The following is a 24,339-nucleotide window of genomic DNA, read 5'->3' as shown; positions in this document are numbered from 1 at the left end:
ACACACACACACACAATTTAAAAGTGTCTATCAATATAACCTTTCCAATATAAAAGCAGCTCCCCAAAAGAAAAGAGACGTCATCTTAGAGTTTCATGTGAACTTCCAAGGCTAAATAGGTGGGTTTGTCTCACTTTTAGGAAAAAGGCTAAAGATTAAAAATGTATATTGAACAGGAAATTCTATCTCTTCTAATACCTGACTAAGAATAGCACATTGATTGGGTCAAAATATGTTTCAATTCAATTCTAATACAGAAAGCAGGTAAAACGTAGTTTAGTGTCGCAGATTTAAACGGAGGAGAAGCAAGTATTTTCGAGAGTATTTTCTTGGTACCAAACTCCATCTACAGGGAAGTTGGGCAACAAAGCCAGGGGCATCTGCGATCCGCCTGGAAGCAGAAGCACGACGTGGAGTGTACTCTGTGGGTAAACCTTAACTACCTCCGTGTTCCCCGATGCCGAACAACCAAGCAAAGCAAGACGAAGCGTGGCCAACAAAAGGCTATTATTTATACAAGCCTGCAATCTGCTGCGGGAACGCCAGGCGTTTCAGGTGCACCAGCAGGCAGCTGGGCTCGGAGGCTCCCGGAATGGAAACGCTGAGAGGAACACATTTCAAGAAATCCCGCTGCATGCAACTGTTTTACTAACTGCAAGGTTCACTTTCATTTCGTCCAGTCAAACATGTGCATATGCATTTTAAATATATATCTTTATTTTCTCGTCGCATGACACCCTCCCACACACTACTTAAATTTCACTATTGAAAGTCACCATCTCATCTCTCTGTTGTCAAGTCAGAACTGACACACAGCTGGCCCTGCGGCGGGCTTTCAATCACACGGGCGAGGTCTGCCCATCTTTCTCCCACGGAGTGGCTGGTGCGCGAGGACCGCCTGACTTGGGGTTGGCAGTGTTAACTCTTTACCCATCTGGCCACCAGAACAGCACTTCAAGAACATGAGAGGCAAGTTCTGGGGGAGTAAAGCGAAAATTAAGCCCTGACTAATGTATTCGCAAGAAGTCCTGGCGGCGTAGTAGATAAAGTATTGGGCTGCAAACTCAAAGTTTGGCAGTTCAAAACCACTAGGCGCTCCTTGGGGGGAACGTGAGGCAATTCTTTCTCGTTTAAGATTTACAGCCTCCAGGGGGTGGCCACAAGTCGGAATCCACTCCAGAAGAGTGTGCTTGGTTTTAGTTTTAATGTCTTCTCAAGCGCCCTGATCATACAGTGGTTAAAGTCTTCAGCTGCTGACAAAACAACTGTTCAAATCCACCAGCAGCTCCGTGGGACAAAGTCGGCTGCTGTAAAGATTCACAGCTCTGAGAACTCACTCCATGGGGCAGTTCTAGTGTGCTCTGCACGGAACCAACGTGTAAGGAAGGGTTTTCTGGGTGTAATGCGTTCACGCCTTGAGTTCAGCACCAAGAGTGTGAACACAAGCAGCTGACGGCAGAGAACACTGGAATTAACCAATGTTAACTAGTCCTTCCCTGTCCCCTATTCAACCTTACATTTTAAATATTATTCCACCAATATCAAAGGAGTGGATATTTCAGAGGGCTCCGAGATCTTGCGGACTTTATTATTCAAAATGGCTTTCCTAGCCACAGAACCTGATCCGCCAGGTGTATGGGCGGGACCATGCAAATAGGGCGTGTTGACCCACCCCCAAGGGGATTTGCTATCTCACCAATCCAGGAGGCGGTTGGTTAATCTAAGCCATTAAATGGAGTGACTCTGGCAAGTCTCTCTCTCACCCCCAGTGAAGGAGAAGCAGGCATGCGGTGGACTTACACCACCAGCAGCTGTCATAGCCAAAGCAGAGAGCCAATGTGAGATGGACCTGACCTTGGGATTACTACCCCTAACCCACCTCCCACCATGGATAGAGCGAGAGCTAAGAACCTTTGCCCAAGTTTGTTGGACAGCTTGGGGTTGGGGCAGCGGGTCAATAATGGCAGGACTGAGAACTTTTTAACACTCGCCTTAAGCTACAAGGCTCAAGGCTGAGGTGCCTGTGAACACATTCTGTAAACTAGCCTGAATATATTGTGCTATTAACCTGGATTATAACCTTTTAGCTTCCCCCATATGGTTCTGTGTCTGTGCTAGTCTATCAGATTTTGGACCCAGTGAAGCAGTTAGATTGATGCAGAGATGACTAGAAAGAGGAATCAGAGCGTGGGGGACGTGGAAATTGGCTTTATGTTACTGATGCTGTCGACAGGGACCCTCAAAGGTCACTTATGGCGATACCCACATGGCTCCTCTCTCTTTACAGACTTAAATCAATGAGAAGGAATTACAAAGGCACCTCAAACACAGGTGGTTCGAACCCACCGGCCAATCCTTGGAAGAAAGCTGGAAAATCTCTTCTCATGCTATTTCAAGCCTCTGAAAACCCAGGGGAGAGTCAGCTATGAGTTGGTTCCGACTCTTTGGCAATGGACCGTTGTTTTGTTTATATATCAAAACTTGATTTTTTTTACTATCTTGAAAACATACAAATATTTTCTGCCTAAGAGACCAACAACATAAAGAAGCACAGGTGGGAATCCTAGAAATTGCTGGGTGTCTTAATAACCCCAAAGAAAACATTTATTTTAGCCAAACAATTGTAACGTTTGTCTCCTTTCAGAAACATCTGCTGCCAAAATAAACATTTGCATTGGAAGAAGTGTTTTGGCTGCTAAGATGGTACCAAATACAATTGCTTATGCTCTGAAATAAATATTTTAACTCAAAGGCACACAGTGAACAAGGCACAGCCACAATAAGGGTGTCAAGGAGAGCGTAAAGACATAAACTAGCCTATTTACTGATTGTTAAAGGCACACAGTTGATGGTACACTTAGTACCATCAGGTACATCAGGTCGGGCTGTTAACTGAAAAGGTCAGCAGTTCAAATCCACCGGTCACTCTGAGGGGGGAAAGATGAAGCCCCCATAAAGATTTACAGCCTGAGAGATGCAATGGAGGCGGTCACAGGAAGTCTCAACTCGACGACAGCAGATTTGAAGGTTTTCTCCCTTGGATGTGGAGGTGTTGATTGTTAGTCTTCTTCAAACACATCTCAGCTTTTAACGATTTTAGATTTCAATTCAGGTGGATGACATTTACACAAATAACTTTTCTCCATTTCGCCAGGGTATCTTTTAATCTTATTATTGAGTGCCATCACATCGGGTATGACTCATAGTGACCTTAGTAACAATAGCTCCGAGTCCGGTCCTATGCGCCATTCTCACCTCTCTCGACACACTCAAGCTCATTGCTCCAGTCACTGTGTCAACCCACCTGGTCAAGGGTCTTCCTCTCCTTTACCATCCCTCCCCCTTTCCAAGCGTGACGTCCCTCTCCAAGGAACAGCCTCTCCTAGTAGCAAGCCCAAAGTATGTGTGATGAATTCTTTTAGATATTTTTGAAAGCAATGAGCGTATCCCGTGCTCTCACTGTGAAGATATTTGTAGTACAGATGTGTTTTAAAACACTACCCGAGAAAGGCGCTGTCAGTGTGAAAGCTCTGTGAACCTGTAAATCACTCCCGTGCCTCCTCTCCCACTCCCTGGTTTTGCAATTCCGACAGGCATGAGATTATGCTAACACCTGTGTTCAAGGAAAAATCAGAGATCAGTCCAATAAGAAGTCAGGATGCAACCTCTGACAACACCACCGCCATCTCCCAGTAACAAGAAAAGACGTCGGAGCTTCTGGGCTGTTTCTCCGGGTGCTCTTTCTGTTGTATTTGAAAACCTTGTTTTAAGCAAGTTGGCACAGATTGATTGCACATTTATGATCCCAAGGGCAGGGGAAGAGAAACAACACATTTGCTCACCACCAGCCCTGATGCAGCAAAGGACACCCTGCTGCCTTGGAGTTTAAAGTAAGACAAAAACTTGGAGTCAAATTCCAGTGCCCTTAAAGATTGCTCTGCCTGCCCGCAGCACTGGGCCAGATGAAATCAACTCCAGTGTTTGTGCTAACCATCCCCAGGTTGGAATTCCAAGAGCCTGGGGCCCCACATTCTCCACAGAGGCAGAGAAAATTCATTTCCCCTCTCTGTTCAATAAAAAACCCAAGCCGACTAGTTTCCAGGGCACCGTGCAAAACCAATCTGTTTAGCCCTGTATCTGCCCAGTGACGTGGGACAATCAGCGAGCAAGAGGCTGCAAATGGAGTTCCCGTTAATAAAGAACTGAAATGATACACTATTACCACACGAGGCTGCAGCGACCCGGCTGGGAGTGTATTTCAAAAATGAAATTATCACCATTCAAATCAAGAAGTGCCAGGTTAATACTAAAATCAAACACTCAGTGGCTAGTTCCTTCTCTCAGCGAGAGAAAAAGAAATAACATTTTAAAAATAAGTAACCGTGCTACCGTGGCCATTTCAGACAATGCTCATTTGAAATTCATGTCACAGGAGTGGAATGCCAGCCAGGAATCAAACTGTGACCCTGGAGCCAAAGACAACGTACCACTCAGCTGGTAAGTGGGCAACTCAATTTACAAACTTGAATTCCTGCATTTTAATCCTTCGCAGAACTCTACGAGCAATAGGAAATGAACTGGATTCAGCTCATTAGAGGTTCGCAAACCAAGCAGAAGGCTCTGGAGGGCGTCCAAAGCAAAGTCATGCCTAGGTGGTGATGTCCACTCAATAAAAACCCAATGTCATAATTATCGTCCAACATCTTCCCTGAAGAACATTGGAAGTCATATCTGCAACAAAGATCAGCCAATCATATTAATGTCAGGAGAAGACGGATAGGGCCGGTGGCCAATCACTGGCCCAGAACCTTGTTGGTGGCCAAATGTCTAATTAACCAAAACTCAGCAAACAAAGCAACTCTCTGAAAATTTGTAAGCAAAGAACACGGGCTACAGCTAACAAATGGATGTGTGCTCTAATAACCCTTACTCAAAGCCTTAACTGTTTCTTTCAGCCCATTTCAAAACGCCATCAGATGTCCTAGATTTGAGGTATCCCATGAATCTGTATCATAAAATCGGTGTACCTCCTTGAAAAGGTTACACATGTTCAAAATTGCCCTAACAACCATTTTCAGCCTTTTCAATTTCAAGACAAAAGACTGCAATTCACAAAGCTGTATTGGAACTAAATGAAAAAGCTATGTAGGTTATTTAGAGTCATTGATTATGATGGACTTGATGTGAAACTTGTCATTTTTACAGCCAGGGAGCTTGTGTCTGACCTGATAAACCATTTTCCTTCCATTATCAGGAAGATCTGTGCATAATTAGACTGGGCTGTTTCCTCTGGTGAGCTGTAAAATACCTCATCTGAAATCTTAATTAAAACTTGCTGAAATCATTGATGACCATTCTTCATCCATTTGGGCCTACAAGGTGATCCAAAAGTTAGTAGAGTTCCAAAGCATTTAAAGGCCACAGGTGTTAAATAATGCCAAAAAGTCACGATGACTAAGCTGACCCTCTGTATCTGGGGATGCCCTCTGCTTTTCAGTCTTACACATTTAAGGCAGAAAATAACCAAGCATGTCATAATTATTCGCTTGTCCTCATGACTTGTTGGACATCCACTAAGACGTCTCAAGCTTCTAAGCTCTCTCAGGGATAGGCTAGATCCAAGGAGCAGTCAGTTCCTTGCATGAACAGCACCTTCTAAAAAATGATTTCCAAGTTCCACACCATGAAAGAGTGGTGGGAAGGAGGCGGACAGAAGGTGAGGACAGCCTCTAAGTCTTCCTGCCTTTTGCTCTCTTCCAGGAGGTGGACAATCACAAAAAACTATTAATCTCCAAATGAAATCAACTACACACAAGACAGGGCTTTGGCACCTAGGAGGCTGGACCTCCATGCCCTTATATTTTTTAAAAAAATGAGGCCCTTTAATTGTAAAAAATAAAACCGCACAACAAAAACCATCCCAAACCACTGCCTTTGAGTCAATGCCTTTCAACTCAGAGCAACTCTCCATTCCATTTCTGAGACTGTAAATCTTTCAGTGAGGAGACTCCGTAAAAGTCTTTCTCCTGCTGGGCACCGAGGGGATTCAAACTGTTGACCTTTCAGTTAGAAGCCCAACACACAGGGCACTGCACCACCAGGACTCAAGTAAGGATAATTCGCTCTAAAACTAAAGCGAGCGAACAAGAATTTGAAGAACGAGTCACAGCTACCACGTTACTCTTCATTTATTTATAAACTGCCACCCCTTCCACATAATTTAGCATTCCCAACTAATTGCCAGTCATGAAAAGATCCACTTCCTCAACAACATGCCTCTGGAAACCTCATGAACTCTGAGAAATGGCGATAGTTATAGAAAGGCTTCAGGTTTTTTTTTCATAGGGTCGCTATGAGTCGTGCTCAACTCGACAGCAATCAACAACAACAACAATGTTGGAACAGTCAACTATGAAACTGACTGTCACTGAAAAGTGGCCAATCTGTGATGGGCGAGGGCATCAGCGAGGACCTACTGCAGGAACCAATGGTCAGCACTCAGAGGCCGAGCAATCTTGGCCCCATCACCAAGAAATAAAAACACCGAGTAGGTTCAAGGAGCCTAGGAGGGAAGCCAGTCGGCTGCACTGCCTACAGAAAAAGCTGAGAACAGCTGACTCTGTGCAATATACAAGGAGGAGAAGTCATTTTCCACATCCACTTTGAAGAGAAAAAGACATTCTGGTCAACCCTGAAAGTGCATTCTGGGCATTACGGGCTAACCTAATCGGGAGGCAGTAAAATGGACTCCAGCCCCAGCCTGCCGCAGCCCGGGGGGCTTAGGACATAGCAGCGGCATTTATAAATAAGCCTTTCTGCTAGTCCTGGTAACTTAACAAGTCTGAATCCAATTAAGTCTTTTCCAAATTTCATGCCTCCTCAGGCCAACATAACAATGACACACACTCCAGAAATGGAGGCGTCCACAGGTCACCACTGCCACGAGGCAAATGGTCATTTACACTCACTCCAACTGTTTGGTGCTTGAGGAAAAAACAGTCAGAAATTACTGGGTCTTTCTGTTTTTTAAAAGCATAAGAAGTCTTTTTGTTGCTGTGACTGTTTAAGTGAAAAATCAAGACTCACGAAGATTTTTGTTCCAAAAGACAGAAATATGTTTTCAAAAATATGTCAACAGTATAATAATTCTAACAGCTTGAATGGTCACTCTGAGAGTAGGTATTCACAGCGCAGGGCAGACAAGCTCTGACGGCAGCAGTGTGAGGACGTAAGCTTACATGACTGTTTGGAGGTGTGCAAACTCCTTCAGAGTTATGACCTGGGGTCCAGACTTCAAAAGAGCTGGTTGAAAAAAAAAAAAAAAAGGAGCTGGTTGTACTGGTCAAACAAACATTCTGTCCATCTTTGTCCTATGAAGTGACTTGCTTTAGTTGAAAACCAAGATGCACTCGGATTATTTTACAAAACCAGAGAAAGGACAGGCAAGTCGAGAATTGGTGACATTCACCCTTCTCTCTCCATAGCAACCTCAGGTAGAAAGCAAAAGACAACAACTCCCACCGCAAAAGGCAAATAAAACTCCCACCGACCTGCTGCTGGGGGTACTGCATCCCCGCCATGGCCCCGGGCGTGCGGCCCTGGATGCCCATGGGGTACCGCTGAGGGCCAGGGGGGCCATAGGAGCCCCCAGGGTAGGGGCTGCTCTGCTGAGGTTGGGAGTGGGGGTTCGAGCCCATGCCGTAGAGCTGCGGTCTCTTCATCACCATCGGATCCATGGGGCTGCCCTGCAAGAGACCAAGAGAGAAACAGGTCGTTACGTCACGGCCGACTTACAAAGCGAGCATTTATTTTGGTTACCTTAATCTGGGCACTAAAAAAAAGCACAGCTATCCTTAATTTTGAAAAGCTTAAACACAACGACCTGAGAAATAAAAAGCCCAGAAGGACACTGAGCCAGACACCTGGATGCATACAAGACGTTTTGCTTGAGTGTCTTAGAGGGAGCGGCGTAAACAGAGAAAGGAATAAAGCATCTGCCTCTCCAACTCTCTCGTGGAGTAAGCTCCTCGCTGCCTGCTAGTCGTCAAGGCAGAGCACTCAGTGATTAGTCTCAGAACAACGACTGTTTTCTCCCAGACCTGAGTCTTCAAGTCCAGGGCCAAAACTGCTCAGAGAGCAGGCTGGAAAAGGAAAGGCCTGGTTCTGGAGAAGCTGGGGGTCGGGGACACTCCCCAGCCCCACCAGGGACGGGCACCAGGGCCCAGGCTGTTCCCGGCCTCCTCCCTCTGCGAGCCAGCTTCTGACCGAAGACCAACAACCAACCCCGGGCGTGGACTTTTATTTTTGGTTTGGTGAATCAGCCCACGCGCCTCAGGGCCAAGGCCAGGGCAGAGCCAGAGGGAGCTGGCCCAGGACCGCAGAGCCAGGGCAGGGACAGGGGAAAACAGAGGCCTCCACGTGGGCCAGGGACCTGGGAGACAAGGACGGCCAAGGGACCCGGCGAGGGGTGCTAGGGATTAGATTATGTCCCTCAGCATGTGTGTTCTCGGTCCTAACTACCAACTCCTGGCCAGAAGCCCAGGTGGCAGGGGCCCGTGCTGGGTATAGCAGCACCATCAGCACAGGGCACATTTCAAGCAGACAGTGAGATCGGAAAAGACCCGATGAAGAGGGAGGTGGGGGTGCAGTCACCGAGGAGCATGGGCCTTCGCCCCGAGCCAGGAGTGGGGGCAAGGGCCCCTCAAGAGCCGACCTGTAGCCTGGTGAGCCGTGTGAGAACACATTTCTGTACATCAGAGCCACCCACATGTGGTATCTCTGCCATGGCGGCCAGAGAACTCAGACAGGGCCAACCGGTTCCGCTGCCCTGGAGACCAGCCGGGCCATGCTGGGTGGAGGCGAGGGTGAGGCACAGAGGCATGCAGGCGAGGAAAGGGGGCCAGGGCAACAGCCCACGTGGCAAGGTGAGGAAGCGGGGGTGGGGGCTTGTCCACTTTCCACATCACCCTGCTCGAAGGTGCACTGGGTTCTTTCCCCTCTTGCTCCCTAGGGTGGTCCTAATGCCCATTCACCCACTCACCCACATGTCCTGCCCACCAACTAGGAACACTGGGCCCGGCTCTACCTGTGCTGGTCACCAACGGCTCATTACAAGGCGATACAGGGGTCACTTTAAGATATGGACTGAGAGGGCGTGGAAAGGAGGGGTGTGACTGCATCTGGACAGAGCCCTCAGGACCTGCCAGGACCTGATCTCTTCAAATGAAAGAAGAGAAAGAGGACTTGTCCTTGGGCCCCGCGCCCCACTGCCAACCCAAACCAAAGCCCACTGGTGTGGGTCAGCTCTGACCAACAGTGACCCTCCATCGGCTGTCTGAACCTGTAAATTTTTCCAAGAGAAGCCTGCCTGTATGTCTCCCTTGGAACAGCTGGAGGATTTGAACCACCAACCTTTCAGACAGCAGAGAGGACTGTGCTCAGAATTCACAATCTCGTGGAATTTTAACTGCTGCATTACTTCAACCACCTGAGGAAAGGTCTGGACTGACAGTGACAGAGACGGAGTTTTGTTCGAATGAATCACTGATGTGACAGAAGCGTATCCTGACATCCCAATTCAACGGACAGATACCTCAAATCAAAGCCCAAGCTTTAAATCCACTCCACAGATTTAAATGAGGATTTAGGATAGTGAAAAGCAAAATGTCATTTTTGCCCACTCTTTTCTTAAAAAAGATAAAAATAAGAGAGAGAGAGAGACACACACACACACACACACACACACACACCCCCCATGGATGCAGGGAAATAAAAGCGAAGTGATTTCAGAATCCCCAAAGTGCTGTGTCCACGGACACCTGGCCGCCCGGCTGAGCACAGCCTAGATTTCAAAGGGGCCGATCTTCACACACTATCTGGGTTCACCCAGAGCAGAGAGAAGCCTGCTTCACTTTAAACAGTGCACTCCCCACACTGGCTTAATTAAGGCAGAAATTTTAAATGGGAAAATGATCAGAATGTCTCTATTTTAATGCTATGATCATGGTGCAGCAAATTCATCTGATCAGGGCCTAAAACTGTTTTCTAATATCTGCCTCATCTCTGCCAGAAACCCCCACAGTCCTGCTTAAAATTCAGTTCATTTGCACCCATGTCTAAAGTATTAGCTCAGCCTTGAGATTTCTGGGAATCGAAGGCATGAAATACACGGATTATCTCTATCTTCCAAAACGCATCAAATACCTTCCCATGAGACTTCAGATATGAAAACAGATACTCAGACAGTGCAAATTATTTCATGTTAACCTTGGCTCCTTATGGCTGCTATTCAGAAGGTGTTTCTGGGCTTTCGGAAGTAGCCACCAGGTCTGGCTGGAAGCCGTGCTGGAACGCACGAGGCCAACCTGCAGCAAAATACCTCCTTTAGAGCGTCAGCAAGCAAGGATGCCGCTGGGAGGACTCAAGCCGTGGTATGTTCAACCGCCTCAGATTCCTGTGGAGGCGCAGCAGTGAACAATGAGAATGGAAAAGGGGAATGGAGGCCCTGGAATTGGGGGACGGGGTGCGCTGGGGAAGAATACTGAGTACACCACACCATCAACTACCAGAAGAAAGGACACTCTGTTTTGAAAGAAGTACAGACAAAATCCCCTTGTAAAGATGGTGATGCCCGTCTCAGGTGCTTCGGATGTGTTACCAGCAAAGGCCAGTCCCTGGAGAAGGACACCACTGGGGGGGGGGGGGGGGGAGCTAGAAAGTCAGAAAAAAAAACCCAGAAAGACGCTCAAGAAGGTAAGTGATACAGAGGTTAGAGCGGTGGCCACAGGCATTGTGAGCAGGGTGAGGAGGGGGCAGGGCCAGGCACGCTGCATCCTGGAGGACACAGGGTGGCTGAGAGCAAGAAGTGACAGGCAGGTCCCTCACAGCGACTCCTGACGGCCTTGTGCTAAATATGCGTCCACAATCCAGATTCCTTCCTCCCATGGTGCACGCCTGTTATTCTTAACATTAAACACGCACAACTGTACTATCTCAACCCCTGTTGGTTTTTACTACTATTTCCTTAAAGAAACATAAGACCAAATAAAATATAGAGCTTTTCTGGAAAATGCAAAGGCCAAGTTGTTTCAAGCTCACATCTAACCAGCTGTAACTCTTCACATATGTGTTTGTACACAGCACAGACAGAAACACGGGCACATATATAAAAGGGCATATTCCCTTCTATTGGGACTTCCTGAGTGGTACAAATGGTTAAGCATGGACTATTAACTGAAAGTTTGGAAGTTCAAACCCCACCTATGCCTCTGCCCAGAGGTACCACTGACATAAGGAGATGTGCTTATCAAAGGTCACACCTTTTAAAGTTCTACAAAGCAGTTCTCCTTTGCACATGTGGGTCACCGTCAGGCTGAGTCCACCCTCAATGGGGAGCCCCACGGGGCACATGTAAATAAGCGTGTGATTATCTACAGTCTTACCCTTCAAACTCACCCAGAGGTACCTCAGATGACAGTTCTGGTTATCTGCTTCCAGCAAGCCACAGCCTTGAAATCCTCCAGAGCAGTTCTGCTCTGGACACACTGGGGCCCCAGGAACCAGACCATCTTGACAGAAACGAACAGGATCATCCTTTGACTGACAGGTGCCAAAGAAATCACTTTTATTCCTCATACAAAAATGATGCCATAATGGCAAGAAAATGGAAACAGCCCACATGCCCATCAACTAACAAAAGAATTGAGAAAATGTGGTCCATTTACACAATGGAATACTACGCAACACTGTAAGGGAGCTTGGGTGGTCCAGTGATAAGAAACTGTGCTGCAATCCCAGAGGTACATGGTTCAAATCCACCAGCTGCTCCACAGGAGAAGCATGGGCAATTTCCTCCCTTTGTAAGTAATAACCTCTGAAAACCTGCTGAGAAGCCAGATACAGAGTCAGTTCCGACTTAATGGTATACCACAACGAGAAGGAACAACAATTTCATAAAATATGAGAAAGTCTGGAGAGCATTCTGCTGAGTGAAATAAATTAGTCTCAAAAGAACAAATATTGCACAAGACCATTATGAGGGGGGAAAAATGAAGTATAACTGAGCGAGATGTAAATAAATATTCAAAAGAGAAAGAGGAAAGGGAGAAGGGGTGGAAACAGGGAAAGGGGAGTCGGTAGGAGGCCAATGGGCAGATGAAGGGGTGAAGGAATAGGTAAGATTCAATGAGGACTTTAAAAGACTGGGTAAGGACAGGCATGGATCAACAGTGATTGATGATGTAAAATACGATGCAAATGACTTATTATACTAAGCAAAAATGTACATGAATGAAACACAATGCTAAGTCAAAGACTGTCTAAAACACAATGTACATGCATGAAACACAGTCCATGTGAATGACTGTATGCAAACTAATAAAAGCATGAGAAGGGAAAAATGATGGCACAGCAGGCCTATCATCCACGCAGGAATAATTCCCCATCACGTTATTCCAGACGTTCCCATTCCAGATTACATTCCACACTCCTGCAGCCTGCATTTCAATTCTGTAAAATGAAGCAAGAGCTTTGAAGACCACAGCACGTATCCCCACCTTCAAATGAGCTCTCAAAAAAAGAGCTCTCTTTCAAAAGAGTCCACACGAACTGGCTCTACTTGTACTGCAAGTTCACTTTCCTGGAATTTCTCCTCATTCAAATAAGCACTGGGGCATCTATGAACGTACGTGTGTGTGCCTGCGTTCCCCGCTCACAGCCCCACCCCTTTCCTGGATCTCCTTTTGGGACAAGTGGGGGGAGAGGGAGAAATGAATATATGTGTATATGTGTGTGTCTGTGTGTGTGAAAGAAGGGGGTGTGAGGGGGGAAGAGAGAGAAGGAAAGAAGGAGGGAGAGACAATTGTGTGTGAGAGAGAGGGGTGTGTATGTGTGAGAGAGAGGGAGAGAGGGAATAAATGTGAAAGAAGGGGGTGTGAGGGGAAAAGGGAGAGAGGGAGGGGAGAAAGACTGTGTGTGTGTGTGTGTGTGTGTGTGTGTGTGCGTGTGTGTGAGAGAGAGAGAATGTGTGAGGTGGGGGGTATGAAGGAAAGGGAGGGAGGGAGGGAAAGAGAATATGTTTGAGAGAAGGGAGAGAAGGGGGTATGAAGGGGTAGCAAGAGAAGGAGGGGGGAGGAGAGAGGGAAGAAGAGAAGAAGGGATGGAGGGGGAGAGGGAGGGAGGGAGCGCAAGGGGGGATGGATGGGGGGAGAGAGAGAAAACAATGTAATAGGGAGAGAGATGTTTGGCCTCCATTACACTATAACACAATGTGGCTATACTGTAATACAAATGAAACAGCTTTTTCAGAAGCTACCCTAGAAACCCATAGATGAAAGGTTATCCAAGTTAACAACTGCTCACAGGTTTTCAAGTATGCCCGTACACCAGAACCGACGGTCATCAGGACAACTCTCTCTCCAGTGTTCTTTACAACTGGTGGACTAGTGCAGCCAGAGTACTCCTTGGAGGCAAAGACGGCAAAGCTTCATCTGACATGTGGACGTGTGGTTAGGAAAGGCTATTCCTAGGAGAGGGAGGGACATCATGCTTGGAAAGGTGGAGGGTCAGTGAAAGGCAGGAAGAACCCCCACCGGGTGGAATGACACAGTGTTTGCAGCAATGGGCTTGAGTATGTCAGAGATGGTGAGGACGGCAGAACACAGGACAAGGTTCCACTCTATTGTTATCTATTGTTCTCAGGGTCCCTAACAACAACAGTGGATAAGGTGGGAGACCTGAGGGCTGAGTGCTACAAGGTTGTGCTGCCAACACAAAGGCACCGGCGTCAAATCCACCAGCTGCTCCGAAAGACAGGTAATCTCCTGTGAGATTTACAGCCTCTGACGAGCTGCTGTAGGGTCAGCCATGAGTCAGTTCTGACTCCATGGTAATGAGTGAGTTTTGAGCCCTTGAGTTGACCATGAGTCACAGTGACCCTCCACTGAGTTTCTGAGTCCCTAAAACTTTACAAGAGCGGACAGTCCAACTTTAGACCTACTTTATGTTTAGACCTTCCCTCTTCACCATTCCAAGTTTGCATGAACATCTATTTTTAGTAAAAATAGCTATTCAGTCATATTGAGTCAGAAATAGCAAGTTCAAGTATGCTAAAAGGTTATTTATGAATACAATATTCCACTACTTTCCCCACCCTGGCCTTACTCCTTAAACCACAAATTGGATAAAGGTTTTTCTCAAAACCATCAGAAAGAGCTCGGTCCTCATCTCAACCCAGGACCACATCGATCCATCTGGATTAAACAAGAGTTCACAAGAAGAATTGTTCTTTTCTGAACTGTTGTTGTTGTTGTTGTTATTATTATTATTATTATTATTGGAAATACCTCATCAGTAACTCAATATTTTCAGTTAATACTCTATATAATTGGCAATAATAATAATAATCACCAGGTCCTCTGTGAATACATGGTATCCCAACTAGTTACTAGTGCCAGATTAAAAGGAGGCATGTGATGGATAATCTCGTAATAACTACCTTTTTTTTAGCAAAATTACTAAAATGTATAAAGCCTGTTATCTGGCCTGCTCTCTCTGCCTTCCCTGCGGGAGGAGTTCACTCAATGTTCTCTGCAGCCCCACAGTTTTAAAGCTGAAAGAAGGCACAACCCAGGCCCTTCTTCCAACACTTTCCACCACAGGGGGCCCCAAAACGTGCTGCTTGTTCCTAAACTTTGGTTTTCCTTTGGATTCAATGAGATCAATAACACCCAGCTTGCTGTTACTGAAACAATGAAATTGGAACAGCAAAGGGCTGCCAGAGTGGAAGTCGTTCAAGGCACCATCACCATCGCCACACAGCCCCCTTCACTCCCACTGCCTAGGAGGCAGACCCCTCCCAGCTGGCCCTCCCTCCGGCTTTCAGAGGCTGTCAATCACAGGGGAGGAGCTTACCCAGCTTGCTTCTCTACGGAGCAGATGATGAATTCGAACCACCCACCCTTCAGGTTGGCAACCCAACTCCCTACCAATGAGGCCACCACCTCCCCCTTACAAGACTAAAAGACAGAAGGTGGAAATGATGGAACTTACTTTCCCCCCCAGATTTCACTTACTTCACAGAAGTCACTAACTGATCTAAGAGAAGTGGAAGAGCTCAACCCTGTAATACGTCCCAAGTTCACAAGATCACGCTGCGAAAGGTAGACAGACGGTTGGTGAAAGAGAGGAAGACCCTTAGTGAGGTGGACTGACAAGTGACAACCGCCACCATGGGCTCCAGCATGACAGAGACCATGAGGACAGGGCCAGGTTCAGATCTGCAGTTCACGGTCACTAGGAGTCACAGTCAACCTGACAGCACCTGGCAACAACTGTGGAATACGTGACCAGCCACAAAGCATCAACACAGCGCCACAGACATGCAAAACAAACCAAAAAGTCAACACAACAACCCGGCCATCACCCCGATTTTGCATCTCAACATCCCTCCACTGAGGTCTGAGGGGGTAAATCTTTAGGCCAAGTGAATGTTCATCTTTCTCCCTCAAAGCAGCTGGTGGAGTCGAACCACCTACATCATGGTTACCAGCATGACATATAACACAGCGCCACCAGCGGCTCCTTCCATGGCACTTGTGAAATGTGCCTACATCACATAACAGAGATGCCTACAAATCACAGCTTTGTGGGAACCAGGTGACCCGGGTCAGGGCGAATCACAGTTTTGTGGGAACCAGGTGACCTGGGTCAGGGCAGCCACAGCGACCTGCCCTGCCGGTAGTGGCTGTGAGCCAACCTTTGTTTACTCTCCTGTGGAAGTATCTAAATATATGCCTTTGTCCCCCTGAGTTTACTACAAACACTGCCTGGTGCAGTGCGGGTGCATAAGCAGAGGTGGGGGAGTGGCCTGGATGCAGCTGGCCAGCCCCCCACCCTCGCTCCTCCCTCCATCTCTGCACCCACAGAGCAGCCATGGCTGAGAAAAGCGGGGAGGCCGCTCGCCCCTCTGCTGCGGCTCCTCTGTACCTGCTGCTTGACCCAGGCCTGGTGCAAGCGCCCTGAAGGCCTGTCCCCCACCACCCTCCTGTGACACGCTGCTGAGCTGTCATTACCTCCCAGGCCACCGCTTCAGCCCTGTACGGCGCAAACACTCAGCACAGCCTGTGGAAACCAGTAAGGTCAGAGGCTCCAGCCCACAGAGGTGACTCCAAAGAAAGGCCTGGCGCTCTAATTGTCAAAGTCCGGCCGCTGAAAATCCCGTGGGCTTGTTCTTCTCTGACACAGGAGTCACCAGAACCAGCTCCAAAGCAAGTGGTCACACGGATGCTTCATTTTATCCTCCACTATTTCTTATTTCCACCAGCTGACTCTGAGAGGAATGTCTATGTTTTACACTTTCAGGATCTTTCACAGCAAAGAATGCTGGTGGCGCAGTGCATACACGCTGGGCTGTTAACTGACGCGGCAGCAGTGTGAACTCACCGGCTGCTCCACAGGGAAAAAGGGACACGTACTCCCTTACACGGCCTCAGAGACCCCATGGATGTCACCGTGGCCCAAAGCCACTCAACCACGTGGTGGATGCGCAATAACTTCAGGCGAGACGCACCACATACAGTGACACACTCTCAGTAATAATTAAAAACCAACCATCCATTTCTACAGCCAGTCTACACTTAGATGTAGGAGACACCGGGACTGTCAGTGTGTACCGTCGAGTCAGAAATGACTCACAGCTGACCTCCAGCAGGTTTTCAGGGGCTGTAAATCACACAGCAGACGGTCCGTTCTTCTCACAAAGAGAAGCTGGTGGATTCAAACCACCTGCCCTTGGGTTGGCAGTGCAACTCCTTACCACTAGGCCACCAGCTGCTACTGAGGGAGAGAGAGAGAGAGAGAAGATAAAAGAGAGGAGAGAGGAAGGAGGGAGGGAGAGACAGAGACAGACATGGTGATAATAGGAATAATGCAGCTCCCGGTCAAATTCTACTCCTAGCAGTTGGAGTGAAAAATAAGAGGCATCAAAGCCTTTCTTGATTTTCACACAAAGCATATTCTTTTCAAGTCAGAAAACAACAAAACTGTTACCACTGTCACTCCTGACACCAGATCCAATCATCAAAGACACTCGGTCTGCTGACAGCTGGCAGGTAGAGGCCAAGAGTATAAGAACCAGCCCAGGTGACAGTATGAGTGGAAGAGCTGAGACTAGAACCCACATCCTCTGACTCCAGATCACTGTTCTCCCACATCGCAAGTCTACAGGCTCAGCATGACTGTCAGATGGGGGTGGGGATGGATACAATTCAACACTTAAAAAATCATTCTGGATTTTACTTCACATTTCAGTAGCAGCCACAGACTGAAATGTATTCCCCCAAAATACTAGAATATAATGACCTCTGGTGGCTTAGTTGTAAGGAGTTGCACCGCCAACCCACAGGTACATGGTTCAGACCCACCAGCTGCTCCGAGGGAGAGAGACGGGTAATTTCCCAAGTGGTTTGCTACCTATCCAGACCCAATGAAGGGTCAGTTCTATCATGTGGGAGCTGTGCTGTAATGATCCTCCAAGATCTGATAAACCCCACAGCTGGAGGGCTGAGGATGGAGTGCAGCCTTCACTCCCAGCACAGCCCTAAACGCACCTGAGAGACCGTCACTACGGCAGGACCTCACTAGAGACACAAGGACAGGCGCGCTAGCCAAGGTGGGGGACTTCAATATACCAAGGGCCAGCAGGGGTGGAGGGCACCTGTCCAGACGGGGACTACAGCCCAACGAAAAGTCCTTGAACCTGGGAAGATCAAGGCGCAGGGAAGACTGCTGAGAATGTTCAGCCTACGGATGCTGAGAGAAACAAGACTCTTCCACAAGTGAAATCAAGAGGGACCTTCCCCTGAATCAATTCAGATAACTAACTTCTGGTCTCTTCAACTCTACGAGAATAATTTGTTTGCTAAAGCCATCCCTCTGTGATATCAGCGTTAAGACAGCACTAAGACAGTGACCCAACAGGACAATAACTAAGGCAGCCCCAGAAGCTTCCCCAGGTTCTAACTCTATGGATATGGACTGCCACAGCGTTCTTCTGACAAGCGGCTGGTGGGTTCAAACTGCTGACCTTGTAGTTTATCTGGAGCAACTGTTATCAACTCCTAGAGGTGCTCTTTTAAAAAAAAATCTAGGGAGCTCTGGTGGCCTAGTGGCAAGAAGCTGCACTGCAATCCCAGAGGTACGCGGTTCGAATCCACCAGATGCTCTGCTGGAGAAGGAGGGGCAATCTCCTCCTGTACCAGTCAGATCCGATTTGACGGTACACACAAAAATAATAATTAAAAAAAAAATCTGATACATTTACACCCCAAATACAGCATTCAGTACAAGGGGTTCTTAGCTCTTGGACTGTCCCTCTTCCATAAGCTCGTCCAAAGACATGTACCTACATTATCAATCAATGGCCAACATCCAGCACACTTTCCCCACCCACATCTATACACTCGCAATTAGATCATAACTCTAGACATCTCGGAATCAAGAACCAGGGGTCAAGGGCTCAGCAATGAGATACAGAATCTGAGAGCTGAAGAGAGACTGACAAGCTAAACTCCTGGTGAGGTCTGAATCCCCTAAAGGTGGCTCCACCCAGGACTAGTCCCTTCCTCCCATTCACACCCATTGGTTTTCCTTCTGTCCTGCAGAACTGTGGCAGAGCGTTCTATTTCCCCCTTTTCTGACAGAAATACAGTACCTGTTTCCCTTTTCCAGAACCTACAGTAGAACTAATGAGGCCCTCAGGGAAGTTTGCTCTTTGGGGAGCCACACCCCACTTTTGATTCATCCCCACATTAAACCACAAAGAACCAAGCCCACTGCTGCCCACAGGACAAAGGAGAGCTGCCTCAGCAGGTTTCCAAGGCTGTCACCTTCACAGAGCTGGCGGCCACATTGCTCTTCTGCAGGGCAGCTTCAAACCAGCCACCTATAGGCTGGCGGTCAGGCACTTGACCGCTGCACCCCTGGACCCTTTAATCCCCACACCAGCTGTGATTCAATGACACATGCACCCAGTCTATCTGCTTACTGTCCTCTGGCCGAGTTCAGGCCAGCACTGCAGCCTAAGGAGACTGTTTCACATCTAGAAACAGGATCTCCTGGGTTGATGTCAACCACCAATTGAATTAGCACGTCATTCATTGATGCTTCTAGCTCTACCCGCTCATAAAAACATGGAGGGGGTCAAGGCAGCAGAGACAGCCACAGGCCAACCACCAGAGCCAGGGACCAAATGCACCACCATGCTCCTGGGGGCAGGGCTGCATCAGGCATCTTGGGAAGGACTCCTCACTGGGCCACAGGCCTTCCAACTCCTGAACAGGATGCTGGACGTGGAGGTGACCTCTGAAGGGCAGGGCAGCCTCTAGCATGCCTCAGATTTTCCCATCTTTTCAAAGAGATACCAGAAACATCCCAGAGTTTAGAAAGATCCACTTGGTGCTTCCTATCGGCTCTCTCCCTTGTTCTGGGAGGAGTTGGCGCGGACTCTGTTACAGGAGGAGACTGGCTATCTTGTTCCAGCAGAGCTGCGGGTGGCCTTGAACCAGCAGAGTAAGTGCCACACTTTGGGGTAGCAATTCAATTCCTGCAGGGCTGGGCCACCAGAGCTCCCTAGTGCCACCTTGTCTCTCACTCATTCATTGCCTACAAGGCACAACTGACTCATAACTGACCCTCTGGTGGGTTTTCAAAGGCTCGACATCACACAGGAGGAGACTGGCCATTCTTCTCCCTCAGTGCAGATACCGGATCCGAACCACTAGCCTTTGGGTTAGCAGCCAAACTCCCTACAGACTTGCCACCAGAACTCCTTTAGTGTCTCAGCTCTTGCAAGGTGTACTAAATCAGAAACAACAATTTGTATTTCTCTCTTTTTGTTTCGTTTACACCACGATCTTTATTAGTTCTCCTTTTGGATAGCTTTCGACCACCTGGTTCTTCTTCTTCCACTTCCTCCAGGTGAGCAGTCAGGTTACAGAATTGATAGGTTTCTGACTTCTCGTGTCTTAAAATAGGAACAACACACCTGCCAATTCAACGTTTATCACCCATGTAATTCAGTGGCAGCCATCGCACTGATCATGTCCTGTTTCTCAATGTCTACAACCCCTACCCTTCCCAAGATACCACCCCCCCCGACCCTTCCCTGCGAGCACTGCTTACACAGGAACCTCCCATACGTTCTGCTACGGTTTTATTTGTTTCTCATTCACCTCACAGTATGTTCTACATTCCCTTATGAGTTTCTTTAACCCACTGAATGCCAAGGAGTGAAATGCTTAACGGCCAAATATATGTATAACTCCCAGATATTGTTGTTAATGGTTTCCAGCGAATGTATTTCATACTGTAACTGAGAAAACAAAGGTTCTGTGATGTCAGCTCCTTTAAATTTACTAAGGCTTTTTTTTTGTGGCTTAGCATATGTTCTGGAAAATGCTGTACGTGCACACAGGAAGAATGTGTGTCCTGCTGCACTGAGTTTCTATAAATACATTAGCTCTGCCAGTGGTTTATGAATGCAACACCATTCTTCTTTTGTTTTTCATTCCCAGCATAGTATAGCATATGATTATCCGATTCAAGGTGGCCAAAGCCAGTCCATCTCATTCCACTAACACCTTCAATGTCGATGTTCACAAGCTCCATTTCATTTTACAAACTTTCTAGTCTTTCAACATTCAAGCTACATTCATCCCATTATTCATGACGTTTGTCCTTATTTATCCTCATTTCAACTGACTTCCAATCTAGGCTCTACTAATACTACTATAACTGTCCACAGTCCTCTAGTGTTCCTAGGGTTTTCAGAGCCCTGTTATTTAGGAAGTGGATGGTTAATCCTGTCTTAATGTGGGAGCTCTACTAAAACCTGTCCACCACAGGTGGCATTGACACACCAGTGGCATAGCTTTCAGCATCACAACAACCCACAAATCACCTCAGTACAGCAAACTGACAGACAAGTGCCACACCAATTAGAGCAAAATTCTCCTCAAACACAACAATTTAGTTTGTAACTCTAATAACAAATCAGGCTTCCCATCAGTCTGTGACCCTCTGCCCAACCTCAATTACAAAGGCCCGCCCACCGTGTCCTAATTGGTTTAAAGAAGAGGCTTCCAGCCCACAAATGATTGGTAATTAAATCAATATGACCAAACAGTTTACATTTTATTGTTAATTAAGTAAAAATCACCTGCCTTCCAGAATCCAACTGTTTCAGACTAGAGGTCTTCTGGAAGGCCTTCACCAAATTTTAATTACACACACACACACACACACACACACTAGATCCCAACTGATTAACACAAGAATCCATCTGAATGCGATAATCATATGGTAACAGTTGAACCACTCTGAATCATATAATCGTATGGTATACTATGCTAGGAGTGAAAAACAGAAGAAGAAGGGTGGTGTATTCAATAGTCAAAAAGTCAATTTCAAGTTCTATCCTGAAATACAATGTTGTGAGTGATAGGATATTGTCAATACACATACCAGGAAGGCCCATTAATATGACTATTATTAAAATACACGCTCCCACATCTAGAGTGAAAGAGGAAAAAATTGAAAACGTTTATCAAATCTTTCAGTATGAAATTGACCGAACAAGCAATCAAGATGCATTAATGATAATTGGTGACTGGAACGCAAAACTTGGAAGTGGTGAAAAGGAAATATAGGCTTGGAAAACATAGGCTTGGTTATAGAAATGAGGTTGGAAATAGAGTGATTTAAATTTTTATTTTCAATGATTTATTCATTGCAAATGCCTTTTTCGAAAGACACAATGACTTTTATGACATGGACCTCACCTTATGGGCTGCACAGGAATCAAACTGACTACATCTGTGCAAAGAATCATTGGAGAAGCTCAGTGTCAGCTGTCAAAACTAGACCAGGGCAGACTGTGGGTCAGACCATCAATTACTCAAATTACTCAAATACAAGTTCAAATTGAGGTGAAAGAAAATTAAAGTAAATCCATTAAGAACCAAAATTTTATTTTTACTCTGAATTTTCAGATCATCTTAAGTTAAAAAAAAATAAGAATAAGTTTAAAGAATTGAACACCAATGATTAAAGACCACATGTAGAGAACAAAAAGTCATTACAAAGACAGGGGCGAAGGAAAATACCAAAATGAATGTCAAAAGAGACTCTAAAAATTGCACTTGAGGATCAAGAAGCCAAAACCAAGGGAAAACATGCTAAAGTAACAGAGCTGAACAGAAGAGCTCTTTAAAGGGTAGCTCGAGAAGACAAGACAAAGTATTAGAACGGAATGTGCAGAAAGCTAGAACTGAAGAATAAAAAGAGATGGACTCACTCTGCATTTCTCCAGCTGAGAGAACTGGAGGGGAAAAATTAATGAGAAAAATAAAATTAAGCCTCGAGTCACAATATTGAAGGATGCTATGGGTCAATATATTGAAGACCAAAAAGACTCAAACGATGATGAAGGGGGAAGGGGGGAAGTCACTGTATCAAAAAGGATATTGAAAAATTTCAGGAAGTTTCATATGAGCAGAAGCCAATGGTAATGAGATAGGAGGTGGAAGCTGCATTGAAGGCACTGGGGAAAAATAAGGTCCCAGGAATCAATGGGATCCCAACTGACTTGTTCCAATTAACAGATGCAGCCCTCGATATGCTCTTCAGTCTATGCCAGGAAATCTGGAGGACAGCTATCTGGTCAACAGACTGGAAGAAGTCTGTATTTGTTCCCATTCCCAAGAAAGATGACCCAAAATAAAGTGGAAATGATCAAAAAGTATCATTAGTATCACATGCAAGTAAAATAATAGTGAGAGATCAGTCAAAAATGGCTGGAATAATACATAGATAGGGAACTGCCAGAAGTTCAAGTACAATTTAGAAGAAGCTGTGGCACCACTGCTGATGTCAGATGGGTCCTGGCTGAAAGTAAATAATACTAGAAAAATGTCTATTTGTGCTTCATTGACTATGCAAAGCCATCTGACTGTGTGAACCATTAAAAGCTATGGTTACCATTGAGAAGAATGGGAATCCCAGAGCACTTAATTGTGTTTATGTGAAACCTATACCTAGACCAGGAGGCAGTTGTACAAAAACTACATGGTTTAAAATTAAGAAGGGAGTGAGTCAGGGTTGTGTTATCTCTCTACATCCATTCAATCTGTATGCTGAGCAAATTATTCGAGAAGCTGGACTCTATGAAGAGGAATGCGGCATCGGGATCAGAGAGACTCCTTAATAACCTGACACAACCTTGCTTGCTGAAAGTAAGGAGGACTGAAGCACTTGTAGTAGAAGATCAAAGAACACAGCTTTACAATCTATATGATTCTACCTCAAGAAGAAAAAGATTCTTACCACTGGACCGGTATGAAACATCCTGATAGACAGAAAAAAAAATTAAAACCGTCAACAACTTCATCTTAACTGGATTCACATTTAAGAAAGTTGGTACCAGCAGTTAGAAGATCAGGAGACATACTGCACTAGAAAAAATCTGTAGTTAGGGACTTTTCCAAGTTACTGGGGAGTAATGATGTTATTATGAGGCCTAAGGTGTGTCTGATTCAGGTCATAGTCTTTCTGATCACTTGCTATGCAGCTGGAAGCTGGACAATGAATAAGGATGACAGAAAAAGAATTGATGCCTTTGAATTATGGTGTTGGAGAAAAGCACTGAACATTCCATGGACGGCCAAAGATCAAACAAATATGTCTTGGAAAGGCTGCAGCCAGAGTACTCCTTGCAGTCAAAGATGATGAGACTTCACCTCACATACTCTGGGTCTGTTGCCAGGAGGAACATAATGTTCGGAACAGTGGAGGGCCGGTGAAGGAGAGGAAGACCCTCGGCCAAGTGGATTGATACAGTGACTGCGGCAATGGGTTCTAGTGTGTCAGGAAGTGTGAGGATGGCACAGGAAAGGACTGGATTCAGAGCTGTCAATTATAGGGTTGCTATGGACCATACTTGACTTGATGGCACCTAACAACAACAAAAGTAGTTTGCTTACAGTGCTGCTAACTATTCATCTGTTGAACCTATGCCTATCTGCTCTGCCACATATTTAAGTAGGGTTTTGAAGTCTTCAACACTAGTGTTAAACTGTCTACCTTCAATTCTGTCAGTTTAGGGTTCATGTATTTTGACTGGCAGAAGCATATACATTTATATTGTCCTGGCATTATAAATGTATATGATATACTGACATCCAAGCAAATAGATGCACACCCATGTTTATTGCAGCTTTGTTCACAATAGCAAGGAGTTGGAAACAACCTAAGTGCCCATCAACAAACGAATGGGTAGAGAAGCTG

General features: G+C 46.3%; 1 protein-coding gene across 1 annotated transcript in view; it reads right to left on the bottom strand.

Moving 5' to 3' along the window:
* Positions 1-24,339, bottom strand: part of ARID1B (AT rich interactive domain 1B (SWI1-like)) — a 528,266-nt gene that overhangs the window by 450,766 nt on the left and 53,161 nt on the right. Inside the window, exon 2 of the mRNA XM_006882755.1 lies at positions 7,551-7,745. Coding sequence (XP_006882817.1) covers positions 7,551-7,745 — 195 coding nt within the window. The remainder of the gene's footprint in view (positions 1-7,550; positions 7,746-24,339) is intronic.

Source organism: Elephantulus edwardii, unplaced genomic scaffold (assembly GCF_000299155.1).
Source record: "Elephantulus edwardii isolate Elephantulus edwardi_28Jun2011 unplaced genomic scaffold, EleEdw1.0 scaffold00024, whole genome shotgun sequence".
Taxonomy (NCBI): Eukaryota; Metazoa; Chordata; class Mammalia; order Macroscelidea; family Macroscelididae; genus Elephantulus; species Elephantulus edwardii.
The sequence above is the reverse complement of the archived record's forward strand: the minus strand, read 5'-3'. Positions and strand labels throughout refer to the sequence as shown.